The sequence below is a fragment of the Stegostoma tigrinum genome, chromosome 4 (genome assembly GCF_030684315.1).
Source record: "Stegostoma tigrinum isolate sSteTig4 chromosome 4, sSteTig4.hap1, whole genome shotgun sequence".
Taxonomy (NCBI): domain Eukaryota; kingdom Metazoa; phylum Chordata; class Chondrichthyes; order Orectolobiformes; family Stegostomatidae; genus Stegostoma; species Stegostoma tigrinum.
The window spans coordinates 30,283,505-30,306,892 of NC_081357.1; the positions used below are offsets into that span (position 1 = coordinate 30,283,505).

General features: G+C 43.2%; 1 protein-coding gene across 2 annotated transcripts in view; it reads left to right on the forward strand.

The window, feature by feature from the left end:
- The first annotated feature begins 1,779 nt into the window (after positions 1–1,779).
- The window catches only part of hace1 (HECT domain and ankyrin repeat containing E3 ubiquitin protein ligase 1), an 89,380-nt gene continuing 67,771 nt past the window's right edge, over positions 1,780–23,388 (forward strand). The window contains exons 1-7 of one of the 2 annotated variants that reach the window (XM_048531115.1): positions 1,873–1,918; positions 8,324–8,467; positions 17,714–17,768; positions 18,230–18,319; positions 19,015–19,119; positions 20,559–20,634; positions 22,293–22,424. In XM_048531115.1, coding sequence (XP_048387072.1) covers positions 17,740–17,768; positions 18,230–18,319; positions 19,015–19,119; positions 20,559–20,634; positions 22,293–22,424 — 432 coding nt within the window. In that variant the 5' untranslated portion in view covers positions 1,873–1,918; positions 8,324–8,467; positions 17,714–17,739. Of the gene's footprint in view, positions 1,919–8,323; positions 8,468–17,713; positions 17,769–18,229; positions 18,320–19,014; positions 19,120–20,558; positions 20,635–22,292; positions 22,425–23,388 lie in introns of both variants that reach the window. The other variant, XM_048531114.1, reaches the window with a different exon arrangement.

The following is a 23,388-nucleotide window of genomic DNA, read 5'->3' on the forward strand; positions in this document are numbered from 1 at the left end:
ATCCCACCTCCTTGACCTGTCCGTCTTCCCTGGACTGACCTATCCCCTCCCTACCTCCCCACCTATACTCTCCTCTCCACCTATCTTCTTTTCTCTCCATCTTCGGTCCGCCTCCCCCTCTCTCCCTATTTATTCCAGGACCCTCACCCCATCCCCCTCTAAGATGAAGTGTCTAGGCCCGAAACGTCAGCTTTTGTGCTCCTGAGATGCTGCTGGGCCTGCTGTGTTCATCCAGCCTCACAGTTCATTATTTTGGATTCTCCAGCATCGGCAGTTCCCCTTATCACTGACATTTGCTGAGGTTGCAGCTCCTCCCCTTCTAGGTCCCCTTTCATACTTCATTCAGTCACGTCCTCCTGTCTGTGACCACCGGCCAATTCAGAGGACCCTATTCTGTGAAGCATGATTGCTTCCAGGAATAGTGCCCCAGGTAACTTCCCTTACCTAATGTGTTGGTGCTCCCATATCCCCCTATTGAAGCACATCATCTGTGTTGACACACTTAGTGTTAATTCATTTACTTTCTTTTTACTACCCCCAATACATTTTAATCCAAGAAATCCAGACGCCCAAGGTACTCCTATAAGCAAAAGGCTTCCACTTCTATGGCTTTTGATGGGAATTTAAATCCTATTTAAATTTCCAGAAGGTACAACTAGACCCACAGTTACCATTATTAAAGTTATCACTTACTACTGTAAATCCTATCTGGGTCACTAAATTCCTTCAGGGAAGGAAATCTGCCATCCTTACCTAGTCTGGACCTACTTTTGACTCCCTGCCATCCTCTAGTTTGCAAGGGTATTTGGGGGTGACAAAATAAAAGCTAGTTTAAATGAATTCCATAGCCCTTGAATGAATAACGAAAAACACAACTGACACTGCAGTTCAGTAATGGGCGAGTACTGCACTGTTGGAGGTACCGTTCATCAGATGGATTTTTTAAAAACTGAAACCTAGTTTCAGGCCACTTTTTATTTTGAAGAGGGATTCTCCTTGATCTGCTGGTCGATATTTCTCTGTCGATCAACAGCACGTCAAACAGATCACTTGGATTTATTGCATTGCTCCATATCAGATCTTGCTACGTGTATACTAGCTGTTGTTGCAATTCCATATTACAGCAGTAGGTATATTTTCCAAAGTAGATAATTGCCTATAATTTGCTTGAAGACTTCCCAAAGTTGTAGAAGAGGCGAAATGCAAACTGTTCCTTTTTTAAAAATCACATCTTCAACAAAGCATTTTCTCACCTATTCTGAAATCCCTTCTGCGGCAGTGCCAACTTTTGCTAATGTTCTCGTGAAGTGCCTTGGGATACATTACAATTTTTTTTTAAAAGAGCTTCAGAAACGTCATTTGAAAGTCTGTTTAATTGCAAGCCCGGCTTTTTATCATCTTTCAAAATCCCTGCTGCTTTCCTTCGGCAAAAGACGAAGTCAACGACGTAACATCGCCCTTGCGGGCGGGACATCGCAATGGAACCTGCAGGGGACTACAACGTCCAAGATGCCATTTGGCCCGCTTCCGGGTATTCCCGACGGACCAATTGGACGCGCCGCTCAGCCGGAAGTGGTGTGGAAGAGGGTGACGGTTTAACGGCAAAGGGGGTTCGGATTACCCTTTGTACGTGGGGAGGGAAGCGCGGGAGGGGTCCAGCCAATCGAAGCCACGCGATGTGGATGGTTGAGGGGCCAGGGCGTGCGGACGTTTGGCAGCCTCGGTGGTGAAAGTGGGAAGCAAGCGGAGAGGAGGAGGAGGGGGTCGGGCCGGGGGGGCCGGGCTGGGCCTGTGCGCTGACCTCAGTCCTCTTCCCCTGCTGAGTAGCTGCGGCTCTAGATGATGGAACGGGCGATGGAGCAGCTGAACCGACTGACCCGCTCCCTCAGGCGGGCGCGGACTGTGGAACTACCCGAAGGTGAGTCCGGGCTTTTATTTGGAGCGTGGATCAGTCTAATTTTATGTTGTGTAATCTCATCTCACTTCGATTCGAAGTGGAAAGTTTAACAGAGGCCACCTTTGATAATTTCTTCAAAACATCTCGTCAAGCAGCTTACTCTATCTGATCCATTTCTTTGCATTTTTATGTAAATAAACTTAACTGTGCTGTATATTGCCAGATGAGAGAGGGTTAGTTCTTTGTCCCTTGTCAAATCAAATCAAATCAAACCATGCTGTCGTATCCTTCTAACTTTCAGTCATGATCTTGCAGTAAGGAATACATTTCTGAATGTGAACTCAATAATTTGCAGTTTCACGCGCCAAGGTCATATTTCCAGTATCCGATATATTGCAGTTAGTGGAAGTATCAAATCATTTGAGCCTGTATTCGCCATGTTTAAGGCTGCTGTACACTTACTTTGCTGTCCTGTCAACCAAAGTGTTGAATTTTTTTTGTCTTGTGCTGAATTTTATTGATTAGTACTCATCTGTTTGTTTGGCTTCCCTATTGTACTACGTACAGGTACTTAATGTTGGCTTTGTTTTTCATTTTTAATTTGGCAATTTGACCTCATCAGCTGTTAATTGCTTTAATCCTACTGTAATTGAAAATGTACAACTTTTTTAAACCTGTATTTTCACTTCCTTACTAACATTTTTTTCTGATTTTGTGTGCTTGGTTGTACTAATAAATGTTATCCCACTATCTCCTTTGATTCTGCTTGTTAAATAATTTCATTGACCACCATCTTTGTTATATTTTGTACTGCATTTAAGCCTTTCTTATGTGTGATGTTGTACAAGATGTCTTGCAGTCCTAATAAGGTTCCTTCAACTGTCAGGTTCGTTTTCGGAGACCTTCACGGACTTGGTGTAATAGCAAGACACTGACCTGGCTACAAAAACACAAGCCTTTATTATTTAGCAAGTACAAGCTGTGGAGGATCACTGTATTCGCTGTTCCCGGCACAGAGCGCTGAGTTTCATAAGCGAATCTCCCCAAACAGCGGACAGTCCCTGCTTTTTATACTCTGTGTATGAATTGGCTAATACACAAAAAAAACTGCATTCGGAACTTAAAGAGAACAGGATACAGCATTGATCGTTCGCGAAGTGACTGATAATGGCAGGATGCGTTTTCAAGTTGCCAAGTGACAGAATGCGATTTCAAGCCACCGAAGTGTCTGGCTTGAATGAAAGGTCACTGACCTGGCCACTTCAGTATGAACAGAAGTTTCATCTCCTTTTACAGAAATTTCATCCCCTTACAGAATTACAGATGTCTCGCACCTTTTATAAACGTTTCCCACCCAATCCTATTCAGGCAGGAAGTTTAAGACAGTTTCCACATACACCTGTGTCGCAAGATAAGGAGAATAAATATCACTGGGATGTTATCCAAGTAACATCTCACAACCACAGTCTGTAACATCTTCAAAAAATAGTAGTTTTGTTGAACGTGACCTGCTTGATGGTCTGAACACAGCAGGCCAGGCAGCATCTTAGGAGCACAAAAGCTGACGTTTCAGGCCTAGACCCTTCATCAGAGAGCTCTGATGAAGGGTCTAGGCCCGAAACATCAGCTTTTGTGCTCCTAAGATGCTGCTTGGCCTGCTGTGTTCATCAGCTCCACACTTCGTTATCTCTGCTTGATGGTCTTCATGGTTTTAGTTGCTTTTGAAAGTCTGTGAGATCATTGGTAAAGTTTTATCCATGACGGACATTGCAATCATGAGCTTTTTCTTCTAAATCTGTTTATTGCTTTGTTATTGGTAGGTGGTATGTTCTTTCTCTTTTGTCCTTTGCAGTTACTAATTGTAATACCGCCATAAAGATTCCTGCTGAAAGCTGATTAATATTATAGAGTTATACAGCATGGAAACAGACCCTTCAGATCAACCAGTCCATGCTGACCATAATCCTGAACCAGTCCCATTTGCCAGTCCTTGGCGTATATCCCTTTAAACATTTACTCATGTAGTCTTTTAAACTGTACCCGCAGTTCATTCCTCACACACAAACCACTCTGTGTCATAAAAAACCTACGCCTCATGTCTCTTCTATATCTTTCTTACACCTTAAAAATATGTCCCCTACTCTTGAAAACTCCTACTGTAGGGGAGACCTGGATAGGGAGACCAGAACTGGACGCAGTACTCCAGAAGAGGCCTCACCAACATCCTGTACAACCTTAGCATAACGTCCTAAATTCTATCCTCGACAGTGTGAGCAACGATAGCAACTGTCCTAAATGCCGCCTTAACCACAGTGATGTCAACAATATTGTTAACAGTTAATGTTCAGACTGTCTTCTCTTTGCCCGATATCTTCAATGATGTAATCAATGGGAAGTTATTAATTAGTCTATGGTATAATGTTTACAATGAATAGAGGCTGCCTCTGACTGCAAAGAGATATCTAAGTGAGAAGAACTGGCTTTTGTAGTTTGAAATATTTTCCTATCAGTTTTGAGCATAATCTGGGCACATTATGAATATTGTATTGATGTTCCTTGCTCCTCTTTGATAACTTCCCTTCCACTGTATTCTCAATAAGCAACACCATGGGAGATGTTTGTTATATCTCAAACCTATATGATTTTTCTGTACTGATTTGACTTTGGTGCTTCATAATGATAAGTATAAAACATCAATTGTTCTAAAACTTAATCTGGTTCACTCACTTCATTTAGGAAAGAAAATCTGTCATCCTTACCTATGAGAGATGATGGGAACTGCAGATGCTGGAGAATTCCAAGATAATAAAATGTGAGGCTGGATGAACACAGCAGGCCAAGCAGCATCTCAGGAGCACAAAAGCTGACGTTTCGGGCCTAGACCCTTCTTCAGAGAGGGGGATGGGGAGAGGGAACTGGAATAAATAGGGAGAGAGGGGGAGGCAGACCGAAGATGGAGAGTAAAGAAGATAGGTGGAGAGAGTGTAGGTGGGGAGGTAGGGAGGGGATAGGTCAGTCCAGGGAAGACGGACAGGTCAAGGAGGTGGGATGAGGTTAGTAGGTAGCTGGGGGTGCGGCTTGGGGTGGGAGGAAGGGATGGGTGAGAGGAAGAACCGGTTAGGGAGGCAGAGACAGGTTGGACTGGTTTTGGGATGCAGTGGGTGGGGGGGGAAGAGCTGGGCTGGTTGTGTGGTGCAGTGGGGGGAGGGGACGAACTGGGCTGGTTTAGGGATGCAGTAGGGGAAGGGGAGATTTTGAAACTGGTGAAGTCCACATTGATACCATATGGCTGCAGGGTTCCCAGGCGGAATATGAGTTGCTGTTCCTGCAACCTTCGGGTAGCATCATTGTGGCACTGCAGGAGGCCCATGATGGACATGTCATCTAGAGAATGGGAGGGGGAGTGGAAATGGTTTGCGACTGGGAGGTGTAGTTGTTTGTTGCGAACTGAGCGGAGGTGTTCTGCAAAGCGGTCCCCAAGCCTCCGCTTGGTTTCCCCAATGTAGAGGTAGCCGCACCGGGTACAGTCGATGCAGTATACCACATTGGCAGATGTGCAGGTGAACCTCTGCTTAATGTGGAATGTCATCTTGGGGCCTGGGATGGGGGTGAGGGAGGAGGTGTGGGGACAAGTGTAGCATTTCCTGCGGTTGCAGGGGAAGGTGCCGGGTGTGGTGGGGTTGGAGGGCAGTGTGGAGCGAACAAGGGAGTCACGGAGAGAGTGGTCTCTCCGGAAAGCTGACAGGGGAGGGGATGGAAAAATGTCTTGGGTGGTGGGGTCGGATTGTAAATGGCGGAAGTGTCGGAGGATGATGCGTTGTATCCGGAGGTTGGTAGGGTGGTGTGTGAGAACGAGGGGGATCCTCTTGGGGCAGTTGTGGCAGGGGCGGGATGGGTTCATTCCCAATTCCGCCGCATCTGCTCCCACGATAAGACATTCCACTCCCGCACATCCCAGATGCCCAAGTTCTTTAAGGACCGCAACTTTCCCCCCACAGTGATCGAGAACGCCCTTGACCGCGTCTCCCGTATTTCCCGCAACACATCCCTCACATCCCGCCCCCGCCACAACCGCCCCAAGAGGATCCCTTTCGTTCTCACACACCACCCTACCAACCTCCGGATACAACGCATTATCCTCCGACGCTTCCGCCATTTACAATCCGACCCCACCACCCAAGACATTTTTCCATCCCCTCCCCTGTCAGCTTTCCGGAGAGACCACTCTCTCCGTGACTCCCTTGTTCGCTCCACACTGCCCTCCAACCCCACCACACCCGGCACATTCCCCTGCAACCGCAGGAAATGCTGCACTTGTCCCCACACCTCCTCCCTCACCCCCATCCCAGGCCCCAAGATGACATTCCACATTAAGCAGAAGTTCACCTGCACATCTGCCAATGTGGTATACTGCATCGACTGTACCCGGTGCGGCTACCTCTACATTGGGGAAACCAAGCTGAGGCTTGGGGACCGCTTTGCAGAACACCTCCGCTCAGTTCGCAACAAACAACTACACCTCCCAGTCGCAAACCGTTTCCACTCCCCCTCCCATTCTCTAGATGACATGTCCATCATGGGCCTCCTGCAGTGCCACAGTGATGCCACCCGAAGGTTGCAGGAACAGCAACTCATATTCCGCCTGGGAACCCTGCAGCCATATGGTATCAATGTGGACTTCACCAGTTTCAAAATCTCCCCTTCCCCTACTGCATCCCTAAACCAGCCTAGTTCGTCCCCTCCCCCCACTGCACCACACAACCAGCCCAGCTCTTCCCCCCCCCACCCACTGCATCCCAAAACCAGTCCAACCTGTCTCTGCCTCCCTAACCGGTTCTTCCTCTCACCCATCCCTTCCTCCCACCCCAAGCCGCACCCCCAGCTACCTACTAACCTCATCCCACCTCCTTGACCTGTCCGTCTTCCCTGGACTGACCTATCCCCTCCCTACCTCCCCACCTACACTCTCTCCACCTATCTTCTTTACTCTCCATCTTCAGTCCGCCTCCCCCTCTCTCCCTATTTATTCCAGTTCCCTCTCCCCATCCCCCTCTCTGATGAAGGGTCTAGGCCCGAAACGTCAGCTTTTGTGCTCCTGAGATGCTGCTTGGCCTGCTGTGTTCATCCAGCCTCACATTTTATTATCCTTACCTATGACCTTGGATTCCAAACCCACAGCAATGTGGCTGACTCTTAAGTGGCTTATGAGGCCAGTTCATTCATGGGCAATAAAACTGGCCTTGTTAGTAACACCTACGTTTCATGAAAAAATTTAAAAAAAAAACTTGAATTTTTTTTGCCCGTCAGACACTCATAATTTTCTGAAGTGTTTCACAACCAATTAATTACTTTTGAAGAGAAGTAAACATTCTTTTAATCATTTTGGACCATCTGACCGGAACAGTTTTCATTGTGGGAACAAATGTCATCCTGACATCTTGCGAACTTACTGCATTGTCACATGTTGTGGTTGCACTTGGAAGACCGCTGTTTTTCCAAAACTTTGCTTTGCGTTCTAAACGCTGTTGATGTGCTTTTTGAGCTATATTGACTCTCACCAGAGCCTCCTTCATTGTCTCTGTCTCCTCCTTCATGCCTAGATCTCTCCAAGATGTCCGCTTTCAATACTGCCATCTTGCATATGCCTAATTTTAAAATTTATTTTGAACAGTAGAATCCAATGCCTCTGCTCTCCCTGTTACCACTGTCAAGAAGTATGTATGTGCCTGCAACAGTAATGTTAAATGCTTGATATCAGAGAATTGAAGGTGAAACTTTATTTTGAATGAAGTGGTGTGCCCTTATTATAAAAATAATAATCAAAGCTTTCCTTTCTGAAAAAATGGTGATTGGAAATAAAGAAGACCTAGAGGTCTAGTAATTCACGAGAAGCATGAAAACCTTTGAGTTCAGTTGAAACATTCTTTATCACAGTGAACCTTGAATCCATTAGTAATGAGATGCAACAACAGTAATGGTGCACATAATTGCAGCCTTCAGAGATAAGTCATATAAAATTGACTCTTAAATACTATACTTTGGTGTTCTCAACATATCCCTATTTTATTGCTGTTTCAAGAATTGTGCATGTAAGTGTTGAGCAGTTGATATTCTATGACTGAACCTGTAGGCAAAGTCCTTCCCCAAACCATTTTAAATGTTTAGAGAGTATTTACGATATTTACCATGTTAGCATCTTTCCTCATCATTTTAAAATACTAAAATTGAAAGTTATCAGCAGAATTTGTTCTGATTATTTTGAAGTTGCTTCATACTCATAGAAATTTTGCATTTAATGAATAATCATAGCACTGCCATTTATTTGTTGATCTGTTGATTTTAACTAGGTGATTGAAGGTGCATTGTAGAAAGAAACAGTTTGGCCCACTGTCTCAAATTCCAATCTTGTCTTTTTTCTCTTTGCAGTGATTGGGTCCACCAGGTGGCTATCAGAGAATGAGTTCCTTCATTGAATCTGGTTACAGCCCTAATCAGCAGGTCCTGGTTGACAGATATAAACAGGAGTATAAGAGTTCAGTTCACACTCAGAGCTGGCTCAGAATTAGCTGGGTCAGTGTCTTGTACTGTTAAGTGTATAAGTAAAGGGTGACTTAGTGATGGGATACTGGCATCCATGGAGTTATTTTAGTAGTGACGAGCGAAAAACATGCCACTTAAGAGATTCGCTCACAGCAGTTGTCTTTGAGTTGAATTAAGCATTTCTAGCATCATGCTACTGTTTGGGAACCTCGACTTGTTTAATCCTGCCATTGAAAACTGGGCCTCGTACGTTGTAAGAATGTGTTAGTTTTTCCAGGCACAATGTCATGTGGGCAGATGCAAAGCAAAAATTAAATCTTGTCAGCTTGTGGGCCCCCAGCTTTTTCAGTTATTAGAAGCCTAACATTCCCAGAGGCACCAGATACTAAAACTTCTTAAGAGTTGACAGATTTAGCTGAGGAATACTACAAGCCCAAGCCTCTTCAAATTCTGAGGTGTGATCAATTTTATTCATCAGTTTTAGAACTAGGGAAGCTGTATCAGGATTTTTGATGAGGTTAAGAGAATTGGCAGAGGCATGTGATTTTGGTCTAACCCCTAAATGAGATGCTGAGAGATCTTTTGTTATGTGGGATTAATGATGTGACCGTGCAAAAATGCCTAGTAACTGAAGCCCGACTGGCTTTGTCATCAGAAAATGTGGCAAGTGGAGCTTATGAGTTAGAGTATTCCAACTGAAATGGACACCCTTGTCAGACAAACTGAGCCGGGGGAACACTATTTGAGTGAAGACAATTGCATAGTCTCACCTAAGACATCCTGAATGATCCAAATCAGCCCAAAGCAAAACTGTAAACAAAGCCAAGCCTCAGCCAAATGGTTAAAATTTTCTGGGGCCAGGGCCAGCAGACCCTTATAGTTGCTGCTGGTACACGGTGAGAGACAGCAGAAGAGTCCCAATAGGCCAGTATCCAGGTGAGTACATACCCTGGAAAGTCCATTTGTAGCTGGTCTGCTTCATCTTTTTGTTTTTAAATCCCTCTGGACCCTCAACAAAGACATATGTTGTGCCTTTGACAGTATTAAACCTCTTGAAGCATTTCACGGCACTGGTATAAAGAAGATTGACTGTGAAGTCAAGTGGTGATAACTGGAGTTAGGACCAAAAGATTTGTCATGGATGTAGATTCTAACAACCAATTATGAGATGTAGACAGGAGAGCAATAAGGAGGCAACTTAAGGCATATCTGCTAGTGCTGCAGCAGTTAGGAATTGCTCAGCAGCATCCAAATCAGAACCAATCAAAACGAACGTCTGGTTAAATGGTCACCTGGTTCTAATGGAGGCTGATGCCAGTGTGGCCATATCAGTGATTGCGGAACTAGTCTTTACCCTGTAGAACTCTGAATATTTGCTCTCGACTGCAACCCTTATATTTGCATATGACCTTGACTAGGCTGAGAACCTATCAGGGAAGACCTACAGATTAAGGATACAAGTTTGGTTGTGGTCTCTTCTAAGAAACAGCTGGTTCAGTTACCACTGATCATAGATGAAGGTTCAGGCCCAAGCTTAATGGGGCAATGTTGGTTGAGAAAGATTCACCTTGATTGGCTCAACATTTTTCAATTAGAAAATGACTCCCTGAGTTTTAACTAAATACCTGGAAATTTTTCAGGAAGGTCTAGGGACTATCAAAGAGGACAAGGTTACATGTTGTCCAAGAAGCAATTCCACAATTTTAAAAAGGTCTGCCCAGAGCCATTCGCTTTACGTGCCAAAGTAGAGACAGAAATCAAAAGGTGAGAAAGCAAAGGACTTGTCAAAGCAGAGGTAGTAGGAACTGCTGATGCTGGAGAATCTGAGATAACACTGAAGCTGGATGAACACAGCAGGCCAAGCAGCATCAGAGGAGCAGGAAAGTTTGATGTTTCAGGTCAAGACCCTTCTTCAGAAATGGGGGAGGGGAAGGGGATTCTGAAATAAATAGGATGACGGGGGAGGTGGATAGGAGATGGATAAAGGAGAAGATAGGGTAAGAGGAGACAGACAGGTCAAAGAGGCGGGGTTAGAGCCAGTGAAGGTAAATATAGGTGGGGAGTTATGGAGGACGAACAGGTCAAGGAGGCGCGATGAGGTTAGTGGGTAGGAGATGGGGATGGGGCTTGAGGTGGGAGGAATGGGGAGGGAGGCGGGGACTAGCTGGGCTAGTTTTGGGATGTGGTCGGGGGAGGGGAGATTTTGAAGCTTGTGAAGTCCACATTGATACCCTTGGGCTGCAGGGCTCCCAAGCAAAATATGAGGTGCTGTTCCTGCATCTTTTCAGGTGGTGTCATTGTGACAATGCAGGAGGCCCAGGATGGACATGCCATCCGAGGAGTTGTGGGGGGGCAGTTGAAATGGTTCATTACTGGGAGGTGTAGTTGTTTGTTGTGAACTGAGCGGAGGTGCTCCGCAAAGCGGTCCCCAAGCCTCCGTTTGGTTTCCCCGATGTAGAGGAGGCCGCAACGGGGACAGCGGATACAGTATATCACACTAACCGATGTGCAGGTGAACATCTGTTTGATGTGAAAAGCCTTCTTAGGGCCTGAGATGAGGGTGAGGGGGTGGTACAGGGACAGGTGTAGCACTTGCTTCGGTTGCAGGGAACAGTGCTGGGGATGGTGGGGCTGGAAGGGAGTGTGGAGCGGACAGGGGAGTCACAGAGAGAGTGGTCTGTCCGGAAAGTGCACAAAAGTGGGGAGGGAAAACGTCTTTGGTAGTGGGGTCGGATTGCAGATAGCGGAAGTGTCAGAGGATGATGCTTTGGATTTGGTGGTTGGTGGGGTGGTACATGAGGACGAGGGGGTTCTGTCTTGGTTATTATTGTGGATAAGGGGGCTGCGGGATGAGTTGCGTGAAATGTGGGAGACACGGTCGAGGGCATTTCGATCACTGTGGAGGGGAAGTTGCGGTTCTTGAAAAAAGAGGACATCTGGGATGTTTGGGAATGGAATGCCTCATCTCGGGAGCAGATGCAGCGGAGGCGAAGGAATTGGGAATAGCGGATGGCCTTTTTGCAGGAAGGTGGGTGAGAGGAGGAATATTCTAGGTAGTTGTGGGAGTCGTTAGGCTTAAAATGGGTATTGGTTTTCGGGTAGATGCCAGAGATGGAGACAGAGAGGTGCAGGAAGGGGAGAGAGGTGCCAGAGATAGCCCAGGTAAACTTAAAAGTTGGGGTGGAATGTGTTGGTGAAGTGGATGAACTGTTCAAGCTCGTCGTGGGGACACGAGGTGATGCCGAAGCAGCCATCAATGTAATGGAGGAAGAGATGGGGGATGGGGCCAGTGTAGCTTTGGAAGAGGGATTGTTCCATGTACCCTGCAAAGAGGCAGGCATAGCTTGGGCCCACGTGGATACCCATGGCCACCCCCTTTGTCTGTAAGAAGTGGGAAGAATTAAAGGAGAAGTTGTTGAGGGTGAGTACGAGTTCGGATGAGGGTGTCGGTGGAGGGGGACTGTTTGGGCCTGCAGGACAGGAAGAAGCAGAGGGCCTTTAGGCCACCTGCATGGGAAATGCAGGTGTATAGGGAAGAGACGTCCATAGTAAAAATGAGGTGGGAATTGGAAGTTCTGGAGGAAGTGGAGAGCATGGGTGGTGTCACGGATGTAGGTAGGGAGTTCCTGGACCAAGGTGGAGAAAATGGAGTCGAGATAAGTTTGGGGCAGGAGCAGGTGGAGACGATGGTCGACCAGGGCAGTCAGATTTGTGGATTTTGGGAAGGAGATAGAAGTGGGTGGTGTGGGGTTGGTGAACGATGCGGTTGGAGGCTGTGGGTGGGAGGTCACCTGAGGTCTTGAGGTTGTTGATGGTTTGGTGCTCAGGGGTGGGATCATGATCCAGGGGATGGTAGGAGGTGGTGTCGGAGAGTTGCTGCCTGGCCTCAGCGGTGTAGAGGTCAGTGCGCCATACTACAACTGCGCCTCCCTTGTCTGCAGGTTTTATGGTGAAGTCGGGAGGGGAGCGGAGGGCTGCACGTTCTGCGGGGGAGAGGTTGGAGTGGGTGAGAGGGGTGGAGAGGTTGAGGTGATTGATGTTTCAACGACAATTAGAGATGAAGAGGTTGAGGGAGAATCGGAGGCCTTGGGGTGGTGTCCAGGAGGAGGGGGTGCATTGGAGGTGGGAGAAGGGGTCAGTAGAGGGAGGGTTAGGCTCACGGTTAAAGAAATAAGCGTGGAGGCGGCGGAAAGACTGCTCAATGTGCAAATTAGAGTTATATTCATCGATGTCCAAATGAGACTTGTCAAAGCAACATAGTTTGTAAAGGCAGCTCCAGTCATTCTGATTTTGAAACCTGACTGGTAGGTTTACCTTTGTGGTGGATTTCAAACAAACGGTAAATAGCTTTTTGCAGCTGAATAAATACCCAGTCTCCTGAATTTGTACGCAGAACCGCTGTGGGTTGGGGAGTTGGCCTTCATGAAGCTGGATGTGAGCCATGTGTACCTGCAATTATGATTAAGCGAAGATTCTATTACGAATGACAAATAATACCTTGGGGGTTTTTACCAATATACAAGACTGCCGTTTGGGGTACCATCAGCTTATGCCATTTTCCGGCAGGCAATGGAGAACGTTTTACAAGGTCTACCCTGGGTTGCCATTTATCTGGATGATGTGCTAATAACCAGGCAGGCTAATGAAGAGCAGTTGGAGAACTTGGACGTAGCATACACGTGCCTAGGAGAAACATTTGAGTACTGCGAAGGGCGAAATTTGCAATCCAGGCACTCCAAGTGACCCACTTGGTCAACAGAGTCATCAGGACTAGGTTACATCCACTGAATGATAGTGAGGGTGATCAAAGGTGCTCTGACTCTCGAATCTATCGGACCTTGGGCCTTTTCTTGAGTTGGTGAATTCCTCTGGGAAATTCATACTTAACCTGGCCTCCATCCTGGCACCCTTACATCTGTTGAAAAGGGGTCAGCTTTGGAAATAGTTTTGTAACCAAGATACTTCTCCTTTCGCGAAGTGAAGAAACGAGCTGAAATCATCTAAGGTGTTGTTGCACTATAATGCCAAGTGAGAAGTTGACCTGACGTGTGATGTCTCCCCGTACTGTATTAGCTCCCAGATGGCCCCATGGAGCATATGCTTCCCAGACTTGGGTTGATGCTGAATGAAGATATGCCAAATAGGGAAGGAAGGTTTGGTGGTGATCTTTGGTGTGAGAAAATGCCACCAGTACATTTTACTGATGTAAATTTGTAATTGTAAAGGACCACAAACATCATAAGCGATGAGGTCTGGTGCTGTGATGTACTGAATTCGGGTAGGAGAGGCAGTCCTAAACAAGCATGTGGACTACGTGAATGCTGCCACCTCAAACTGAGCAGGAGCAAAATTTACTCGGCCCCTCGGAGCATTTGGCAAGGCAATCGGAACCCATGGGTTATCCCTCTACCTAAACTCAAAAAAACCTCTGAGGATGAGATGGACATGGCAGACGTCATAGTCTCGACACCATAACTGCCTGAAGCAGACAAATTTTCGGCTGAGATGTTCCACGCATAAGAGGCAGGCTGCGGTCTGGTATATGCTGCCAGTGTCCTGGTGCAAAAAAGCCTCCAGAGAAGCTACAGGACAAAGAACAGGCCTACGTCTCAGGACTTGGAGGAAGAGAAGTGGTGATTGGAATGAGGTCAGCTTGGTGGTTCTCTTTCATTGGGGTTGTTAACCTGGTCCAATCCAAGAGTCCTGCCTGGCTGATTTATAAACAGGAGAGTCGGGTTCAGTTCACTGTAGGAGCCAGCTCTGAGCCAGCTGGGTCAGTGCCATGTACTGTACACACGTGATTAAAGGCTAACCTGGAGGAAGGATACCAGCCTTCGAGGAGTTTTTTTTAAAATATGATCTTACATTCTTGTTTTTATATTCCCACTTAATTGATGTCATTAGTTCAGATTTTGAGATGAAAGTATTTGTATTCAGTAGCTAACACGGTGTGAAGCTGGATGAACACAGCAGGCCAAGCAGCATCAGAGGAGCAGGAAAGTTTGACGTTTTTTTCCTGAAGAAGGGTCTCGGCCAGAAACGACAAACTTTCCTTCTCTGCTGCTTGGCCTGCTGTGTTCATCCAGCATCACACCGTATTATCTCAGATTCTCCAGCATCGGCAGTTCCTACTATCTCTGTATTCAGTAGCTAATCTGTTAGATTCATTAGAGTGCGAGATCAAAGTTTCCAAAAATAACTGGTCCGTTGCCAGAGTTGAGGAGTGAGTTCATTAACAATCTATTGCTCCTTTCTTCAATGAACGATGTTGACTCCTAGTTGAGCAGGTTCTTGTGATTTTAAAATTTTCATCTTTGTTTGTAAATCCTTCTTTAGCCTCAACAATGACATATATAATATATCTTTTGACAGAATTAAGCCTCTCAAGGCATTACACAGCCCAGTTATCAAGCAAAGAGTGACTGCGAAGTCCAGTGGTGATATTTGGAGTTAGGACCAAAAGATTATCACAGAGGTAGATTTTAACGAGCAGCAGTGAGATGTAAATGGCAGAGCAGTAGGGAGGGAATTTGAGAGCTAAGGCAGCATGTCTAACAGTGCTGGACCAATAAGGATCAGGAATGCTCATAATCAAAAGAACACCAGATAACTGTGAAGATGGTGGAATTGGAAATTTTGGAGGTGAAGACTGGTTGAAACCAAGGAGAAATTTTAAAAACATGGATTATTTTAAAATCAGTGCTTAACTGCGAGTCATTATCCCTGTCTGGCTGACCAAGAATGAATGAATGGGACATTGTCCAAATAAAAACGTGGACAGTACTGTGTTGTGAGACCTCTGAATTTCTGGAAGGTTTAGTGTGGAGGGTTGGCCAGGAGTGGGCTGGGGTAGGCATATTTGGAATAAATAAGACTTAATGTGGATTTATAGCTGCAGAACAGTGGAATTAAGTTGTGTTTCAGAGGTGGAAGTAGGTAGCTTTAATGAAGACATGTATGTGGTCAAAAATCCCACATGATTAATGTATTTTCTTTTTCACATGCCCGCTTTGCCTCCCCAGGAGGAGACAATAACCTGGTGGCGTTATCACTAGAATATGGAGTAGGTGATGGTCTAGTGGTATTTGTGAAAGACACCCAGGTTCAAATTCGGCCATGGCAGATGGTGGAGTTTGAATTAAATAATAATAAAAGTCTGCAATTACGAGTCTAATGATGAATGTGAATCCATTGTTGATTGTGTTTTTAACAAAAACCCACCTGATTTACATATGATCTTTAGGAAAGGAAACTACCATCTTACCGGGTTTGGCCTACATGTGACTGAAGACCTGCAGTTAAAAAATTAATCTTGGCTCTGTAGAATGGCCCTCGTTCAGGGTCCTACAGACTTGCTTTGTTGTAACTCACGCCCATTCATCATCTTATCCAAGATAGTTTCTTGCTATATTACTTCTTCTATCTCATACTAACTTTGCTACCTCACCACCCACTTCTTCCTACGTATTCAGGTGTACATGACTTTCAAAAGAATATTTTAATTCCCAACTTTGATCTCCTTTTAACCATGTTTCTGTAGTTACGAAAAGATCATATGCATTTACCTGTGATTGTGCCAGGAATTCATTTTATTTTATTTAAATACTGTGCGTGTTCAAATAAACAGCCATTAATTTTGGCTTTTCACCATTTTCTCTCTTCCTCTCCCCCCCCACCCCACCCCCAAAATCTCCTTACTGTTTTTGTTTGTCCCTTCCAGCCCCATTCTGGGTGTTGCTATCCAAATAGCTGCCCTGTAATGCTGCTACATTCTTTGTTTTGTAAGCCTGCATTTCTCTGCTCCCTTCCCCCTCCCAATTATTTTAAAGCACTCTCTACAGCTCTAATTATTCAATTGGTCCCGTTAGTAGTCCTAGCAGAGTTCAAATGAGGCCTCTCCCGCCAAGAAAACTCCTTTCCACTCTCGTATTGGTGTGAGTACTCCACAAACTGAAACCCATTCCACCTGCGTTAATCTTAAAGCCACACATTTAACTCCTTGCCTATATTTACTATCTATGCTAGTTTGTTTGCAGTTCAGGTAGTAATCTAGAGATTATTACTTTGGAGGTTCTACTTTATAATTTAGCTCTAATATGTTCAAAATCTTTCATCAGAACTTCTTTTCTAGACCAAGCAATGTTATTCGTACCATTAGTAGGGCAGCACTGGATCCTTTTCCTCTCACTCAAAGTTCTTTTTTAACCAGGCAGATAACACAGCTTTCAGAGCTCCCACCCATGGCTGCAGAGAACGGTATCTATCACTCTATTTATATTGCCCCTTACCACTACTACACTGCCATTTCCTACGCCCATTCAAATGGCTTCCCGTACCAAGATGCCATGGTCTGTTCACTCATCCTCCCATCCCCACTGTTGCCTACGCAGCCTATAAGAGCCTCGTAGCTGTGGGACAATTGCTGTGGCTCAATTGCAACCCCCAAGTTCTCATATCTCCCTCATCTGCACTGCAGTGGTTTGAAGAATACCGAAATGTTCAGAAGAAATACTTTTTCAGTTTCAATATCGATCTTGGTAGCCAGTATCTTGAAAGATTTATTACTGACTTAACACATTCGAAATTTAGTGGAGAAATAACTCCCTTTCAACCTGCTTCCTACTCTGAAATTTGGGATCCAGTTTATTCCTCCAAAATGTTTTCATGGATTGAACAAGAAAGAAATCCTTCTGCTTAATATCAATGCAATAATTCTATGAGCTGCTATGCAAAGTAATTGTTTCCAATACTGTGGAAAAGTGATAAAAGAAAATAATGAAGAATATGTGCAAATCGTGGAGTTATGGAACAACTTGCCATCGCCTTCACCAGGGCAATTAGAAATGGGCAAAAATGCTAGACCCACTTCTCTTGGACAAGTTAAAAATAAAGTAGCAGGTAAGTTTGCATTTGTAAAGAGGAAAGTTAGGATATGAATCTGATGAAGGCTGTATGACCAAAACACCATAACCTTGTCTTTTCGCTTTTGATAAAGCTGACCTGACTGTGTGCATTTCCAGTTTTTCTTTTATGTTTAGCAGGAGTGGAAAGATATTGGGAATCAAGGAATATTGTGTGGTTGAGTGCCTTTTTTGCTTAGTCTGTTGAGCTGTGCCACATACCTGTAAGCAATGGTTTTTCAATCTTGCTGTCTTATTTAACTGTCTCTCAGTTTTGAAAAAATGAAAACAAGCAAGTATTAGATTGCTGCTTTAGGGATGCTCCGTGGATCATCACACGCAGGCTGACAAACCTTTTTTTCACTTCACCACACAGATAATGAAACTGCAGTGTATACGTTGATGCCGATGGTAATGGCTGATCAGCACAGGTGAGCTTTGTTTATTCTCCCATATTCATAAAGAAGTGTTGAACATGAGGTTGTTTCTGATAATAGAATAATCTAATGGCAGGGATTCATAATGCAGTTGGGTGTAAGCCAGTGCTTGGAGCATTTTATACTTTTTTTCAGACACAGTAATTCAGATTTAAAACTGCCATTGAGAAAGGGAAATTCCGTGTCACAGTGATACTTTGTGTTTGACTTTCTTTGAAGTAGAGTGAGTGCAGTTGCTTTGCTGCTGACTGCAAAATCAGCCCATTGTGTATAAACTAGTTCTATTAATTTTATTATAGATCCTGTTTTCCTAAGTTTAAGTCCTTTAAGGATATATGCACTGCTTGTATTCATATGCTGTTTGTTACTTCGGTAATGCGAGGTTTCTTCGTGACAAATGGAATTAATCTGCAAAGTCATTCCCTAACACAATGTATAACATATTTCTTCCTAAGGTCTGTTTCGGAGTTGCTGACAAATTCCAAGTTTGACGTCAATTACGCTTTTGGTCGTGTCAAGAGAAGCTTATTGCATATAGCGGCAAAGTAAGATTTTGTATTACTAGTAAATTGACTGAATTATGTACTACAGGAATGAACATTTATTTAAATGATATAACCATGGGTCATGTGCACAAAGTAAATGTTGGTTAGGGCACTTTGACTAAGTATGGAATGATGCTATGGAGTTATCATTATCTGTCTGAGTGGAGGGCACCTGGGCATAAGGTTTTACTTGAAAGATGGCACTTTGGGTCATGCAGCAAATTCTTCAATAGATTAGTCTGTAAAATGTTTGATTTCTGAGATGAAGTATTGTGCCAAACTGTCAGTTACAATACAGTTTAGCACAGCAACTTGAAGAAGGATGTATCTTGAATTTTAGTTTTTGACATTGATGCCAACAGTTTTGTATCTGTTTATTATTTACTTTGTGCTGTTTCCTTTAGAGTTTATTGCAGAAATGTCATTGTATTTGACCAAAGCGAATCACACTTTTGTTTACAAACTTGAGTGTGCTTTGATGATAGTAAAGCTTTATTTAATGCTATTATTTAGTTGCTGTTTTGTATGAAAGTAGAAGCCCTTTTGACATGTTAAAGTCAACAGATTTAGTTGAAATTTAATGCAAGTGAATTGAACATTAGTTGTTGTAAATTCTTTTTGTTATTTCGGTGATAAAATTCAAGCAAAGACCCAAGTTTTCCTGATTTGATTTGTTTTGTAAATGTCTGGTACAGTTGTGGCTCTGTTGAATGCCTTATTCTACTACTGAAGAAAGGAGCAAATCCAAATTACCAGGACATTTCTGGGTGTACACCCCTTCACTTAGCAGCGAGGAATGGGTGAGTTTGCTAAATATTGTCAATCCTTTGAGTTATTTAAGAAATAATTAGTATTCCCTCTTCATTGAATATTAAAAAGATTAGTACAACTTCCAGGTAGTTTTGCAATGCTGAAGATTGTGTTTATGTTTGGGTAAAACAGATGAAAATATTAGTGTTGTGCAACATGTTTACTCATTTAGATATTTCCACACTCATGGTTAGTGCAGAGGAGTTTATAATTGGTGAAACAACTAATTAATAGTTTAAAATGTTGAAGGAAGATACTAAATACTGTAAGGTAAAGAATTGAGCATTGAACAAGAGAGAAAGAGGAAGAAGTGTAAAATTTCAAATATGTGAATAAAAGCATAGTCAAACAGGAAGTTTCGTGTTCCTTTTAAAGACTGAAAGTTAGCCATTGAGGCAAGGAGAGAGGCGGTCCCAAGGACTGACTTAAATTCTTCAGAGCTGAGGAGCCAGTTATTGTGAGTAAAATAGAATTTGCATCCAAGTGCACATCACTGATAAGATTGGGGAAAGAGTTTGAATGTTAGGTAACAAAATAGAATTAATTCAGTGGAACAGGTAGGTGTTGTCAACTACAACATCACTGGAATAAGTTTGGTAAGGGCATGGGCTGCAGCATTCTCAAAGAATGGCAATTTTTTAAAGATAGATGCTAACTAAATGGCCATTTGAGAAAATGGTTTGCCAATATTATCGGTGTGTATTAGAAATTCTGTAGCCTGAGGATTATGTAGCGGGACATTGTTCTAAGGGGGTCAGAGAGTGATTTTTCTCTTTGTTGTTGCAATCACTCAGTAGTTACAAAACCAACATTCAACTCTTTGGATCTGCACTGGCTCACTGAATGAATGCTTCATTTAGTGCCATGCTCTGTCCTACTCAACCCTGCAATTTCTTTCTTTTCAGGTAACAGCCTAATTCTCTGTTGTACCAACTGAACTTGCCTACACCACATGTTCAGGCAGTGTATTCTAGATCTTAAAACTCACTGTGTGATTAAACCTTTCCTCCTATCGCTTTTGCTTCTTTTACCAATTACTTTAAACCTGTGCCATTTGATTCTGGATCCTGATGTGCAGGAACATTTCTTCGTATTTGCTCTGTCCAAACCTCTTGTAGTTTTGAATGTAAATGACAATGGACTTTGATTATCAAGCAGAATGCAGAGTCTGGACTTGAAGACTGTCTGTCTGAGCAACCAGTTTGGTGACATTGAGATTAGTTGCATGTAGGTGCAAGAAGGAGGTCAGGATGGTAGGATTCACTTGACTGTCTTTTGAATTAATTTGGGTTAGGTAAATAGATGGAATCATGGCCTTTGAAGGAAACATTGATTAAATTTTGAATGTGTGAAAGTCAACATCATGTGCCAAGTGCAATGTAACTTCTAATAATAGGTATGGATGACAAAATTTATGTCCTGTTTGTAGGCAGAAGAAATGTATGGGAAAACTGTTAGAGTATAGTGCTGATGTGAATATCTGCAACAATGAAGGACTGACTGCGGTAAGGCTGTATACTTCAGGATTGTTGGTTTTCCCTGCTTGTTTGTTTTGGGGGTCGTGATATTCAATTTGGAATGGTGTAAGTTTAATTATCTGTATTTAGTCAGTTTCACTATCAAGTTTGTTTCATTTTCACGCCATCCGAATAGCACAACGTGCTTTATAGCCCAAATGATTACTTTTGATATTTGTTTTGTCACTGCTATAAGAGTCTTATTTTATGTAAGAGATTCCAGTTAACCCCCTTGTTTCACTCTGCATTTCTTATGGCAACCTAAAATAAGGTTGATCATTTTAAATATACTTCAATTCTTCTTGCCTTTTCTTTCATGATGTACACAGTTTTCTATTTGAGTAAATTGGTTTTAAGCTTTGAGACTTCTTCCAAAATAGCTTCTGAGGGTATAATATTATAAAATTGGAAAAATGAGAGTAATACTTTTAAATAAGAAATTTTCAAATGTAACACATCTGGACTTTGAAGGGACAGAAGCTTTAGAAACTATTTCACTACTCAGATGGACTTCTAATGACTCAGCACACTTTATACCAATAGAAATTCCCCCACTTCAACCTAATTGGCTAAGGAAACTTAATTCAGCTACAGGACTAGGAGAAATGTTCCCCCCAGATCTCTAACAAACAACCGAACACCAATCATTCCTTATAAAAGGATATCAAGGAGTCGTTGTGAAGCTACCTAATTCCAGGAAAATGTATTGAAGTTGCAATTCCTGGTGAAAAAGCAAAATATTGCAGATGATAGAAAGTGAAAACAAAATTCAACAAAACTAGAAACGCTGAGTGAAACTCTGTCAATGGTGAACACGGTCAATCCTCAGGGATAATGTTAAACCTGAAATATACTGATTTAAGAATTGGGGGGTGGGGGAGTGGTTCTTAGCAATCTATAAAATTCTAACAAGACTAGACAAGGTAAATGCAGGATCTTCCCAATGGCCAGTGAATCCAGGACTAAGGTTCACAGAAAATGAATAAGGCTAAAACATTGAATAGTGTTAGATATAGCTCTTGAGACTGAAGGGTGCTGAATTGGATGACCACCCATGATCATTTTAAATGGCAGAGTAGGCACAGAGGGCCAGATAATGTACTCCTGCAGTATCTCTTTGTTATTTATTAGTTGGATGATTGGTTAATTTGGTGGTTGGATTTATCTATTTTGAAAAGAGCTGGTTTCTTCTAGTGTTGCGGTGCATTATTTTCCCCCTCTGTAGCCCTGCCAACACAGCTTTCCTTTAAGTTTTTTTTAAACAATCTGGTCAGAGATGTCATGACTAACCTCTCAAGCAGGGGGACTTGTCCCCAGACCTTCTGGCCCACAGATAAGGAGGCTACCACCACAAGGCAAGAGCCCCAGTCTTTCTTTATTTTTCTTTTGTTTTTGGGTTATTGTTCACTGGTCAGTGTTAGTAATTTATTGATTTGTTACTGTTTGTGATTGGGTTTATTTTTACAACGAGCTGAGTTCTCCCTCCGTGAGATGTGGTGTTCTGGACAGGGCAAGAGTCAAACGGAGGGGAGTGGTTGTTGTAATAGCTTTAAAGTAGAATGAGAATAATTATTTCAACTGAATACCTTGCTGTTTAAAGAATAACTACAGCTTCGTCATGGCATGAAACACATCTTTTGCCACAGATTCATTGGTTGGCTGTAAATGGACGCACTGAGCTTCTTCACGACCTGGTGCAACATGTTACTAATGTGGATGTCGAAGATGCAATGGGTCAGACTGCTTTACATGTAGCCTGTCAAAATGGCCATAAGACGGTGAGTATACATGTCTTGACAGAAATTACTATCAGGCATTTAGAATTTTTGTGTGAACATGATAAATTTTATAGTGTTTGATTAAATTTGGTTTGGAATAATTTGAGTTTCTTTTGCAACATCAAAGAGCATGAAAGTGTTGATTTTAGCATTTTTTCAAATGTTAAGCTGAAATCCTTGCCCTGCAATCTTTTTTGATACTTTGAATAAACGGCAGCATAGCCATGTCAGTTGAACGTTTGTGTACATCAAGAATATGGTCTCAATTATTTTAGCTTGCTAAACTATATTGCAATTACTAGTCCATATGTGTTATAAGGGATGAATTTTCTCAATCCTGTTGGGGATGGGACAAAAAACATTTCTTGATCCTTACTGTTGTGCTCTTACTCAATTGTGATACAGTATGTTTTAGTTGTTGATATATTCTTCAACCTAAATGGGAAGGTCTCATTTGCTATTCTCTGCATTTCTTTGTCATTGCCTATTGTAATGTATGGTGTGACTGTAGGTCTTGTACTTTAAGTAGGCTGCAAAATGATGCTCAGGATTGAATGTGAACTGACTTGATACCATGAATTTTTAAAAAAATTCATTCACAGGATATGGGTGTTGTTGACTGGGCAGAATTTATGACCCATCTGTAATTGACCAGAGGGCAGTTAAGAGTCAATCACATTGCCATGGGTGTGGAGTCACATGGTGGCCAGACTGGATAAGGATGGCACTTTCCTTCCCTAAAGGACATTAGTGAACCAGATGTGTTTCCAGCACAGATAGCAAGCCAAAGTAACTGTTTGCTTGCTGCACTGTTCAGTGTTCTATATAGAATGAAATCTAGTGTTGGACCCTTTTGCAAGTATGGGCTGGTTTGGTGCAGTCAATACCTTGCTTTTGTAAACAGTGGAAGAGACATACTCTTTGATATTCTCCGTCAGCCTTTGGGACATTTGACCCACGTACC